A 13,991-nucleotide genomic window follows, 5' to 3' on the forward strand; every position below is an offset into this window, starting at 1 on the left:
AAAAAAATTACTAATTTTAAATCTGATTAGTTGAGAAAACGAACGCTTAAAGCGCCGCCACGCATTTTTTCGGCTTCCTATGTAATAGAGTCACATCTTACTCTTGTCTACTACCGGTAGAGTTCTTCAATTCCTGAGAATTTAAGTTCAGGTTATATAATCGAGAATATGACAAAATTTAGGAGAACTTAAAAAAATTTTAAAGAATTTAAGAATTTATGATTTTTAACAATATTTTTATTGATCAGGTAATATTAGCGGTTGAATATAAATTATTTTCTAGCTCATACATGTTCAGGAATTACAGTGCTTCATATACAAATTTAAAATTTTCAAATGTATTAATTTATTTGAAAATTTATTTCAAAAAATTTATTTATTTCCAGATTAAATTAAATCAATTAACCCTAGCGGCCATACCTCAGCAAGGCCACATGGGGTAACTTATTACCCCACGTTGAAAAACCTAGTTTTACAACACATATGGGTGTTTTAAAACGTCTAACCGATTTTTTCATGTTTGTTGAAGAGTTCTTAAACATTTGTAATTATTTTTATTGGTCAATTTATAGATGGCGATCTAAAAACTGGTCATATATATGAAAATTCAGAAAAAATGGGGTTTTCAGAAAAAAAAATATATAATGATTTTTTTTCTGAAAACCCCATTTTATATATGTATATATATTGCAAAATTACCGGAGGGAAAAGTGAAAAAAATTACTAATCTTAAATCTGATTAGTTGAGAAAACGAACGCTCAAAGCGCCGCCAAGCATTTTTTCGGCTTCCTATGTAATAGAGTCACATCTCACTCTTGTCTACTACCGGTAGAGTTCTTCAATTCCTGAGAATTTAAGTTCAGATTATATAACCGAGAATATGACAAAATTTAGGAGAACTTAGAAAAATTTAAGAGAATTTAAGAATTTATGATTTTTAACAATATTTTTATTGGTCAGGTAATATTAGCGGTTGAATATAAATTATTTTCTAGCTCATACATGTTCAGGAAGTACATTGCCTCATATACAAATTTAAAATTTTCAAATGTATTAATTTATTTAAAAAAAAAAAGTTTTTCTACTTTAAAAGATAACTGTTTAACAAAATACTGGAATTTTTAACAAAAGAATTGAATGTTTAACATAGTAGTTAAATATTTAACTTAATTAGACAAATTGCCAACGAAAAAGTGTAATAGTTTATATTTTAATAAAAAAAGAATCAAATTTATACTAACAAAAGAAAAGAATATTAAAATCAAAAACACGAATTGCCAACAAGTAAAGATTTTTCACCCATAAAATAAATAAAAGTTTGTCTAAATTATTAGACCTTCAAACAAAAAATATGACTGTTCAACAAAAAATTAATTTTTCACGAAACTGATGCATTTTTACGCAAAAAGAAAGGAAATTTCAAACTAAAAAATAACTTTGTTACCAAAAAAAACGCTACTTTTCAACTAAAAAATATTAATCTTAAAAATGGAAAAGTTCCTTTTTCTGTCAAAAGTTAATTCTAAACAAAAAAAGAAGTATTTTCCACTAGAAAGTTGAATTTTCAACCTGACATAAGCCTAAAGTAAACAAATTTTCACAATGTGGTTTAACTTTTACACAAGCAGTTGAATTTTCAATTAAAAAAGATTAATTTATAACAAAATAATTAAACTTTTAATTAACTGGATAACTTTTCAACCTAAAATATAATGTTTTATACAAATTAGTTAAATTATTAAGCAAAGAAGAACGATTTTTAACCAAAGAATTGCATTTTCATACAAAAAATAAAATTTCTTCCATAAAAGATGAAGTTAAAAAAAAATAGTCGAATTTTCTGTTGAAAAAGATTTTAGTCGATTTTTCACGATCAAACTATGAATTTTTTAACAAGAAATAATTTTCAATTCAAAGAGATGAATTTTCAACCAAAAAGGATGACTTTTTAAAAAAATTTTTTATTATAATAAAAGTTGAGTTTTCATCCAAAAAAGATTCCAATTAACTTAGTAAAATCAAACATTGAATTTTTGTAACAAAAAAAAAGTTTCTACGAAAAAAATTGAATTTTTAATCCAAAATAACGAATTTTTTCAACCAAAAAAAAAATATATGAATTTTTTAACCAAGAATCAGTTTCTACGAAAAAAAATTGAATTATTAATCCAAAAGCACCAATTTTTAACGAAAAAAAAACGACTTTTTCTCAGAATTTTTAAATTTTTCTGCCAAATAGATGCATTTTTATCCAAATTGATGAGATTTATCTTAAATCAGATGAATTTTTATCAGGAAAAATAGTTTGATTTTCATTTTTAAAAAATATTTCAGTTGACTTTTCAAAATATGAATTAAAGAAAAAGGACAAGTGTCAACGAAAAAAAATGGAATTTTCAATCTAAAAAGACGCATTTTTTGAACCAAAAAATATTAATTTTCAACAAAATCGTTGAATACTCTACCAAAAAGATGAAATTTCTTATAAAACAGATGAATTTTTATTTGAAAAAAATTTTTTTTTTAATTGTTCAGTTTTCATCTGAAAAAAATCCAATTGACTTTTCAATTCAATAGTTGAATTTTCATCCTGAAAATATTTCCGTTCTCTTTTCAACACCGAAATATTAAATTTAAACAAAAATTAAATTTTCTACGAAATAGTTAGATTTTCAACAATAAAGCAGAATTTTTAACCATAAAGTATGCCTTTCCAACAAAATTGTTGAATTTTCAACGAAACAGTTGCATTTTTATCTAAGAAAGATGTAATTTCTGCTAAATCAGGTGAATTCAACTCAAAAAGATGAATCTTAAAAAAATGGGAAAGGTACATTTTCAGTTAAAAAATTAATTTTATACCAATAAAAGGCTTATATAGTTTAACTTTTACCCAAGCAGTTGAATTTTCAATTGAAAAAGATTAATTTTCAAAAAATTATTATATAAAAAAAAAAGAAATTTCTACTAAAACAGGTGAATTTAAAGATAAATTTTCAAAAAAACAGTTAAGTTTTGTTTTAAAAAAGATTTCGGTTGACTTTTCATTATTAAAATATGAATTTTTTAACCGAAAATAAGTTTGTATGAAAAAAATTGGATTTTTGAATCTCAATTTTTATCCCAAAAAGATTAAATTTCTCTGAAATCAGATGAATTATTATTAATTTTTTTTTTAAATCGTTGCATTTTCATCGAAAAAAGGATTGCAGTTAACTTTTCTGGATCAAAATATGAATTTTTTAACAAAGAATAAGTTTCTACGAAAAAAATTGAATTTTCAATTAAAAACGACGAATTTTTTCAACCAAAAAGGATGAATTTTTAACAAAATAGTGAAATTCTCTACCAAAAAGTTGCATTTTTATCCAAAAAAGATAAATTTTGTACTAAAACATGAATTTGTGATAAATTTTTTTTTTTTTTAAAGTAAAACTTTCATCGAGAAAATATTTCAGTTCATTTTTCAACACCAAAATATAGATTTTAAACAAAAAGTAAATTTTCTACGAAATAGTTAAGTTTTCAAGATAATCGTATAATAGCTTAATTTCTAACCAAACAGTTGCATTTTTATCAACAAAAAAAAATAATTAATTTCAGCTAAAGCAGGTAAACTTAAAAATAAAAAAGACAAACTTTCAAAAAAAGAGTTGAATTTTCAACCGAAAAGTTAACGAAAAAATTCAATTTTCTATAAATTAAAATTAATTCTGAGATTCTCATAAATTCTCAGAGAATTTATTTCTCGGTAATATTCTCATTCTACCGACAGATGTCGTTACTTGTAACAATTTCAAAAGTTTTAGACCTCTAAGTTCACGTTTTCTGAACCGGGGGTAACTAGTTACCCCTTGTGGCCGCTAAGGGTTAAATTCAGGCAGCTTTTTGGTGGACCTTTGATTAATCAGAAATATGAATTTAGTCGTCAGGGAATGACAGTTGACCGATTCTTGATGGCATATGACTTGAGGCAAATGAGAGCTCTGAGTCCAGTCACAACTATGATTTGTCCACTCTTACTGAAGTTCCTACCGAGTTACTCGAGTCGTGTAGCTGTCGTATCTTCACTCGGACAAATGCAGCTTCTTGATACTATTTATGCCAATGTGCTGCCCTCGATGACTTGTTTATACCAGGTGACGATTTTAATTTTTTTCCGGGAGAATCAGGGTGGCGACTTGACCGGTAAAACCCGAGAAAAACAAAAAATTTAATTTTTAACCACTTAATTTAATATTAAGAATTTTAAAAAAAGTGTGCATATTCTCAAAGAACTTACCTAACATTAAGAAAAAAAATGTCTGACAATTTCGCGATTTTTAAGGCGTATAAGGATTCCCTGAAATTTCTAGATTTTCCAGGTGAGAATAAAACACTGAAGTGGTTCTTATTTATACTTGGTGGATTTTTTTTCTCGAATTTCCCATGTAATTAACGTGGAATAATGAGCAAGGCCCCATTTTATTCTACGAACGATTCTCTAAATTTCTATTTTGATGGATTTTATTTTAAAAAATTAATTGAGAAGCCATACAGTTATTATTGTTATAAACAATCGTAATTTTAATTTTAATTGACACCGCGTATAATCGCGTATAATTTTAGAGAATCCTTCAAAGAATAAAATGGGGCCTTGCTCATTAGAATTAAATAAAAATGGTAGTTTTTTCCTGAAGAGAAAGAAAAACTAAACCTTTAAATAAATAAATACTGTTAAATAAACAATTTTAACCTAAATTATTTTTTTCTGAAGTGTGCTTAGAAACCTCCATCAAGACTTGCAGAAATTAATAATAGAATGAGTTTTAACCAAAGAGAATTCACTATCACCAAATTACTTTTGTCGATGCTTTGACCTTTGATCATTAGTGACAAATTTGAATTTTACGTAATATTGCGGTTTATTGACGCTTTTTAAAAGTTTAAAGAATCATTAATCGATAAGTTAAGAATGCCCAGTCATTTTTTAACTAATATTCAATTATTTAAACAACATTAATATGTTAAAATATTTGTTTTTTTCAGTTAACTCGCGAAATAAACATATTTTCTAGACTTTATGAGTTATTTAGTCAATAATATCAATAAAATAATTTGTTTACATAATTTTACAATCATTCAAATAATAAGTATTTATTCGAGTATATATTTTACCTTAAAAAAACAGGAGAAACCTTTAATCTTACTAAATTTTCAACAAATTTTAATATTTTTAAGTACTAATTTGTTTCTTATGAATACTCATAGATGTTTAAACAAATTAAATTTTTTATATATTTTTTTGTTTACACATTTTATTTTTCTATTTTTCGAAAGATTGAAATATTTTTATGTGCTAATTTGCTTTGTAAGAATACTATAAAATGTTTAAATAAATTAAAATTGTTTTTAAAAAATCTTTTTTTTTTTGCTTACTGATTTTGTGTTTTTTTATTGTAAGTGAAGTCAAACTGCATGTTTTTGCGATAAAAGAATAAACATTAACACTCAATTTCTACCGTTCCTCAGAATTAAAAAGTTAGAATAAGATAATAACACATTTTTTCTCTCTACTGATAAAAAACACATTAAATCAGTAAAATAAAATTTTTTTTACAATTTTAATTTCTTTAAACAGTTAAGAGTATTCTTAAAAAGCAAATCAAAACATAAAAATATTTCCATCTTTCAAATAATAGTAAAAGTAAAATATTCAAATAAAAAAATTGCTTGAACAATTTAAATTTGTTCAAACATTTACGGGTACTCATAATAAACAAATTAAAACTTTAAAATTGTAAAATTTGTCGAAAATTTAGTAAGATAAAATGTTTCTCCTGCTTTTTTTAGGTAAAATATAGATTTGAACAAATGCTTATTATTTAAATAATTGTAAAATTGTTTTAAAAAATTATAATATTGTTATCATTGATGAAAAGACTCATAAATTTGAGTAAATACGTTCATTTCATGTAATAACTAAAAAGAAAAACGTTTTGAAGAAAATTCGTCTTTTGTATTTGAAAATACAAAAATTTGGTTTGAAATCCAACAATTTTTGTAAGAAATTCTACTATTTTGTGAAAAATTAACTTTTTTTGTTAAAAACTCAAATTTTTTGGTTGAAAATTCAAGTATTTTGTGGAAAATTCGTCTTTTCAGCTTAAAAATTCAACAATTTGGTTCACATTTTTTCTCTTCCTTGGTAAAAAAATTAACCTTTTTTTTTTTAAAGTTCGTATTTAGTTTGACAATCTATCTGTTTTATAGAAATTTACTCTTTTTTCGTAAAAAACGCATCACTTTGGTTAAAAATTAATCTGTTCTGGTTGATGATTCGGAAATTATATTGAAAACTCGTAATTCGTATCTTTTTGAATGAAAATTAATTTTTTTAACTGAAAATTTAATTATTCTATTTATTGGTAAAAAATTTATATTTTTAAATGAAAATTCAAATTTTTGCTGGGAAATTCTAGTATTTTGTTAAAAATTCAATCTTTTGCTTAAAAATTTAATAGTTTGATTGGAATTTCTTCTCTCTCTTCTCTGAAAAATATTTTTTGATTGAAAATTCGTATTTTTTGGTTGAAGACAACTGTTTTTTATTTTTAATTCAGATCCTTATTGGGTTTAACAATTAAGTTATACATTCGTTGTTGAGAATTCATATTTTTTGGTTGAAAATTCATCACTTTGGTTCAATATTTATCCATTTTGTTAAAAATTCTTTTTTATCTTGGCTGATAAATATTTTTTTTAACCGAAAATTTAACTGGAAAATATTACTTGAAAATTCTTTTTTTTTTAATTCAACTGCGTTATTTGAAATTAGAATTTTTTTGCTTGAAGTATTAGCTATTATATTTGTCGTTGAGAATTAATCTTTTTGGATGAAAATTTAAACTACGTGGTAGAAAGTTAGGCTTTTGTGTTACAAGTTAATTTTTTGGTTTAAGATTCATCATTTTAATGAAAAATTATTGTTTTCGGTTCAAAATTGATCTATTCTTTGAAAATTCGTGGTTTTTGAGGGATGAAGATCAATCTTTTGTACTGAAAATAAATTAAATGACTTGAAAACTATTTTGTTGAAAATTGATATTTTTGATCTAGGAATTGTAGAAAATCAATGATTGTGGTTGAAATATAAAATTTAAGTATTCCAGTTTAAGATTCATCAGTTCAGGTTGCAAATAAAATTATTTGGTTGAAAGTTGAAATATTTTGTTGCAGATTATTTTTTCTCGTTGAGAATTTATCATTTTAATTAGAAAATAATTTCTTTGGCTAAACATTAATTTTTTGCCAAAAATTGAACTATTTTGTTGGATTTTTTTATATTGAAACTTAATATTTATTCGGACTGGAAATGTAACTATTATTCCAGTTGAATATTCCATTATGTTAATTAAAAATTTCTTTTTGGTTGAACATTTTTTTAGTTGAAAATTCATCTTTTTTAGTAAAATTAATCTTCTCGGTTGAAAATTCATTTTTCTGGTAAAAAAATGCAACTATTCCCATAAAAAACTTATCATTTGAATTGAAAATTCATCTTTATTGTTTAAAATTTTTAAAATATGCCAGTTGAAGATTAAAAATTTAGCTGAAAATTCATCACTTTATTTGAAAATGTGAGTATTTTTGTGAAAGTTATTTTTTGTTTTGGTTACTTTAAATTTAATTATTTAAGTTTAGGTTTACAATTTATCTTTTTGAGCACAAATTAATTTTATTAAATTAATTTAACTTTTTTTTTTGTTTCGAAATCCGTTATTATTTTTTGAAAATGTTTTCAGCTTAAAGTTTGACTATTTTGAAAAAATTAATTAATTTTTCAATTTTTTGCACTGTTGTGTTAAAAGGGATTTGAAATGAACGTCATAAATAAAAATAAATATTTCGCGTTTTGCGGAAAATATGAATATTTTACTTTTAGTTAACCGGAAGAATGAAAAAACGTGACCGGGGAAAACCAGGAAATGACCGGGAATTTCAAATCGTCCGCCGAATCGCCGCCCTGATCAGAATCTTTGATTTTCTCTGGGTATCGGAAAAGTTATTTTGTTTTTCAGGTTGCTACTGGAGGTGCTATGATATTATCTTTTGATGTCTCTCCTACATCACAATGCCTTTCCTTCGGAGATTCAGCAGGATATATACACCTTATGTCCACAAATAACGTAGCGCCTCAATTTAACACCTACTCCAGGTTAGTAGAAAAATTATTATTATTCATCATTATTCAGAAGAATCTTTTTTTTAAGGATATATGAATATAATTTTTCCTGAGATTATTGAGAAAGTTCAAAAAGATTTTTAAAAAAAATAATAATAAAAGTTGATAACATTAAAAAAGGACCGAAATTTAAAAAAATATTTAAATCCTTTAACCAATAAGTATTATATTTGCACCAAACAGTTGCGTTTTTGAAAAAAAATTGATTTATACCAAAACAAATAAGTTTCCAAATAAAAACGACGAATTTTTAAACAAATACATGCATTTTCAACCCGGAAAAATTGAATTTTTAATATGATGAAAGACTTTCCAACCTAATAACTTAATTTTTAATAAGAAATATTAATTTTCAACCAGTTCTATTTTTATCAAAAAGAAAGAAATATTTTCAAAAATAAATTTTCTACCAAATAGTTAAATTTTTAACCAAAAAAGTCCATTTTTATCCAAATACATGAATTTTGTACCACTTAGTTTCATTTTCAACTAAAAATATAAAATTTTCACCAATTAGTTCCATTTTAAACCAAAAAAAAATTAATTTTCTGCCAAGAAGACGAAATTTATACCAAAAAAGGACGAATTTTCAAGAAAACTAATGAAACTAATGTAATTTTGTACCAAGTAGTTTAATTTTAAATAACAATATTTCATTTTTAACAAAATATTTGAATTTCCTACCAAATTATACGAATTTAAAAGAAAAAAGTGGCTTTTGTTACAAAACAGTTGATTTTTTAACATGAAAATATGAATTTTCAAACAAAAATTTCATTTTTACCCGGAAAAATGGAATTTTTAAGAAAGTGAAAGAATTACCACACTAATAATTGAACGTTCAATAAAAAAAATTACTTTTCAATCAGCTATATTTTTTATCAAAAAAAGATTAAATATTTTACAAAAGAGAGAAATTTTCTATAAAACAATCTAGTTTTTTAACTGTAAAATATGATTTTTTTAACAAAAAGGGTCATTTTCAATCAAATAATTAAATTTTTAATCAAATAATTAAATTTTAAACCAAAAAGATTCATTTTCCATCAAGAAGACTAATGTTATACCAAAAAAGGACGAATTTTCAAATTAATGAATTTTGAACCCAAAAAGAATCATCTACAAAACAGTTGAACTTTTTCGACGAGAAAATATGATTGTTTAACAAAAAAGGTAATTTTCTACCAAGTAGTTTAATTTTCAATAACAAAATTTAATTTTTAACCAAATAGTTGAATTTTCTAGCAAATATTTCGAAATTTAAAAGAAAAAAGTTGTTTTTGTTACAAAACAGTTGATTTTTTAACATGAAAATATGAATTTTCAAAGAAAAATTTCATTTTGAACCCGGAAATTTTTAAGAAAGTGAAAGAATGTCCACACTAATAATTGAACGTTCAATAAAAAAAATTACTTTTCAATCAGCTGTATTTTTATCAAAAAGAGATTAAATATTTTACAAAAGAGGGAAATTTTCTACAAAATAGTCTAGTTTTTTAACTGAAAAATACGAATTTTTAAGAAAAAAGTTAATTTTCATAATAGTTGAATTTTCAACCAAAAAATATAAATTTTCAACAACAAAATATGATTTTTTCTTTAAGAAGTTAATTTGCTAGCAAATAATTAGATTTTCCAGTCAATAATATAATATTTAAGCAAATAGTTGAATTATCTACCAAAATAGTTTAGTTTACTACCAAAATTATTGAATTGAAAAGAAAAAAGATAATTTTTCAACAAAACAGTTGATTTTTTAATCTGAAAATATAAACTTTCAATCAAAAATTTCATTTACAAATAAATTGATAATATTGAAAATTAATTTTAATTAAAATAATGAATTTCGACCCAAAAAATTTGTATTCTAAATTAGAAACAGATTAATTGTCGATCAAACTGTTGCATCTTTAACTAAAAACTAATTCTAATTTTCCAAAAGAGACGAATTTTTTGCACTATAATCCGAAAAAAATTTTAATTTTCAATCAAAAACAGTCAAATTCATAAGAAAAAACTAATTTTCAAGAAAATAGTTGAACTTTCAATGAAAAAATGCATGTTTAACTGAAGTTAATTCACTTTCTGTTCAAAGAAACTAATTTAACTTTTAACCAATTTCAAAAATACGAAATTTCAAGAAAATTGTTGAATCCACAACCAACAAATATTTTTATTTTACACAAAGTAGTTGCAAGTTTAATAGAAAAAAAGATTACATTTTTACCAAAAAGAGGCACTTTCAACGAAAAAAAAAGGTTTTTTAGTCAGAAAGGAAGAAAATTTTAGGCAAATTATATTTGGAAGAGAAAAATAATTTGTAACACAAAATAAAAATGTAAGTTTATATAAATATTATTTCACTATTCCTAAGAACGGTCTGAAATTGAAATTGATATATAAATTGATATATTTATATATATTTAAAATTGAGAATCTTTTAATGTTGAAAATTTATAATTATAAATTATACATTTTTTAAGTTTTAAAATTAAAAATTTTAACAATTTGATGATATACATTCAAAATTTCTTCAGTTTAGAAGATTTAGAATTAAAAATTTTATTTTTTATCTTAAAAATAATTACAATCATCAAAAATTCAGAACTTTTATTTATAAATCTTTAAAATTTAAAGAGTTTTTAATTGCAATTGTTCTAAATTGAAGAATTTTAAAATTCAAATCTTAAAAATTGTAAAAATTTGAATCGTAATTAGGTAAAATTGAAGAAAGTCTAATTCAAGAATACAAAATTATACAAGTTTTATTCTATACACATGAAAGTTCTGTGATTTTGATGATTTAAATTTGAAATTTTATCAATTTGTAAGGTTTAGAATGGAAAACTCTTTATTTTTGATATTCGAAATTATCAAAATTTTCAATTTATTTTTATATTTTTAAAATTGAAGAATTTAAAAATTTAAATTGTTAAAATTGAAGAATTTTGAATTGTAAATCTTGGGAATGGTACAATTTGAAATTGTAAATCTTTAAAATTGAAAATCTTTTCCTGTTGAAAATTCATAATTAAAAATTATACATGTTATTAGTTTTTAAATTAAAAATTCTGCCATTTTGATGATATGAATTCAAAATTTCTTGAGTTTGGAATATTTAGAATTGTAAATTTTATTTTTTTATCTTCCAAATAATTAAAATCATCCAAAATTCAGAACTTTTATTTATAAATCTTTAAAATTTAAAGAGTTTTTAATTTTAATTCTTCAAAATTGAAAAATTTTATAATGCAAATAGCGCAAATTGAAGAATTTTCAATTGTAAATATTCAAAATTGAACTATTGCAAATAAATATTTCAAATTACATTTCTTTAATATATAAATCTTTAAAATTGCAGAATTTTAAATTGGAAATCTTTGAAATTGAAAATCTTTTCATGTTGAAAATTCATAATTAAAAATTATACATGTTATTAATTTTTAAATTAAAAATTCAGCCATTTTGATGATATGCATTCAAAATTTCTTCAGTTTGGAATATTTAGAATTGGAAATTTTATTTTTTTATCTTCCAAATAATTAAAATAATCCAAAATTCAGAACTTTTAGTTATATATCTTTAAAATTTAAAGTGTTTTTAATTTCAATTCTTCAAAATTGAACAATTTTATAATTCAAATAGTGAAAATTGAAGAATTTTCAATTGTAAAATGTTTCAAATTTAAGAGTTTTTACTTATACATTTTTGAAATTGATCAGTTTTAAATTTTAAATTTTAAAATTATAATTATAATAATATATACTTATAATTATATTATAATAAAATTTTATTTTCAAATTTTTAGAAGAAAAAATCCTTCTAACATTGATTTTGAACCGCTTTTTAAATAATTAGTTTCATTTTGATCTTTTTCAATTATGATATCATTCATTTTCGCATACATAATTCGAAAATCTTTGACTTTGAAAATTTTCCATTTTAGATTTTTAATTTTTAAGCGTACATTTCAATATAAGAATTTCAAAACGCAGTTTTAAAGACTTGTACAATGAAACATTAGAAGCGTTTTAAATCGAAGATTTCTGTTTAAGAAAATCATGTTTAGTTCATAAACTGCGCTTATAAAAATTAATTAATGATTTTTTAAAATTTGAATTGTACTTTAAGATTTAAAAACTAAATAATAATTGATTAAACAAGACGATTTGGAATCAGATCACAATTTTAGATTGTCTAAATTTTAATGTTACAAATGAAACTGTTTCAATTGGAAAATCTTATTAGTTTCAAAAATGTGAACGCCCTATTGAAACTTTATAAACTATTTTTAATTTCAAAATAATTTCAAAATAATATATTTAGGAATAAAGGCTTGTAATAAATTTCAAATATAATTTCTCTCTTATATTACATTTTTAAACAACGCAATTTGAAATTTTTCGATTAAGAAAAACCGAAATTATTTTAAATAATTTAAACGAAAGAGGCCACGGCCTAATTTAAAATCAAATATAGATTTTGGCAGATTTCGAACCCAAAATTTGGAAGCTTTTTAAGAATTTTGACAGACTTCAGAAGAATATAAAGCATTTCCTAGAAAAATTCATAATGATTTTTTATTTAAATAAACTAATTTTAATAGAATATTTAAAGAGATTTATAACGATTAACAAAATTTAAAAAAATGATTGTGATAAGATTACAGACAATTTCTTTAATCTGGCAGAATTAAAAAAAAATTAATTTGAAAAAAATGTGAAACAGCATTTAGATGCTTCAAGATTTTAAAACAAAATTTCCGTAGTATTTTAATGATTTTTAAACTATTTAAAATAAGAATAATTTAACTTTTAATTTGAGCAGGGAGCTTCCAATTTCTTACAAATTTATATTGGAACTGGAATTTATTCAGAAGAAGAATAATTCTTGACAAATTTTTGTAAAGGAACAAAATTCTGAATTGGAAGGTGAAATTTTTCCAAAGAATTCCAATTCTGAGTAGAGGCAGGGAATTTTCAATTTTTAATCAAGTTTGAGTTAGAACTGGAATTTATCCAGGAGAATAATAATTCTGAATGGAAAAAAAAAATAATTTTTAAACAAAAAAATAGTTCTGCGTTGAAAAGAGGTATTTTCGAACAAAATTTAAATTATGAATTGGAACAGGGGATTTGACAAAAAATTCTAAATCTTAGTTGAAATTCAGAATTTGCGAAAAGGATTAAAATTCTTTATTTGAACAGGGATTTTTTTAAAGGATTTCATTTATAAAAATTCAAATGAAGAATTTTCTTGAAGAATTAAAATTCTGGATTTAAACTGGAAATGTAAAATTTTTAACCAATTCTGAACTGGAATTGGAATTTATCCAGGAAAATAACAATTCTCAATGAAAACTTGAATTTTCCAAACAAAATTCTTATTCTGTGTTGAAAAGTTGTATTTTCGAAAAAAAATTAATTATGAATTCGAACAGGGAAATAAAAAAATATATAATTCTTTCAATTAGTTGAAATGCAGAATTTTCGAAAAAAAATAAAATTTCAGATTTGAACAGGGAATTTTCAATTTTTAAACAATTCTGAACTGGAATTTGAAATTAAAATACTTCAATTTTCAAAGTTTAAAATTCAACAGTTTCACTTTAAGGGCATGTGACACAGCTAAATGCCTATATTACCGACCAAAGTTTTTCAGTTTACTGAATGTTTTTTTGAACCTAAGAACTTTTTTTATAAATAAAATATCGAGCTGAAACTTTGGGAAATGTATTAGAGAACAATAAAGTACGTTTAGGTACTG

At 22.8% G+C, this 13,991-nt stretch overlaps 1 protein-coding gene across 5 annotated transcripts in view; it reads left to right on the forward strand.

Annotated features, from left to right (window-relative positions):
• Nucleotides 1–13,991, forward strand: part of LOC117175725 (PAN2-PAN3 deadenylation complex catalytic subunit PAN2) — a 145,912-nt gene that overhangs the window by 26,504 nt on the left and 105,417 nt on the right. For all 5 annotated transcript variants that reach the window (XM_033365506.1, XM_033365508.1, XM_033365509.1 and 2 more), the window contains exons 6-7: nt 3,927–4,140; nt 8,062–8,198. In XM_033365506.1, the coding sequence (XP_033221397.1) occupies nt 3,927–4,140; nt 8,062–8,198 (351 nt within the window). The remainder of the gene's footprint in view (nt 1–3,926; nt 4,141–8,061; nt 8,199–13,991) is intronic.

This window comes from Belonocnema kinseyi, chromosome 6, assembly GCF_010883055.1.
Source record: "Belonocnema kinseyi isolate 2016_QV_RU_SX_M_011 chromosome 6, B_treatae_v1, whole genome shotgun sequence".
Taxonomy (NCBI): Eukaryota; Metazoa; Arthropoda; class Insecta; order Hymenoptera; family Cynipidae; genus Belonocnema; species Belonocnema kinseyi.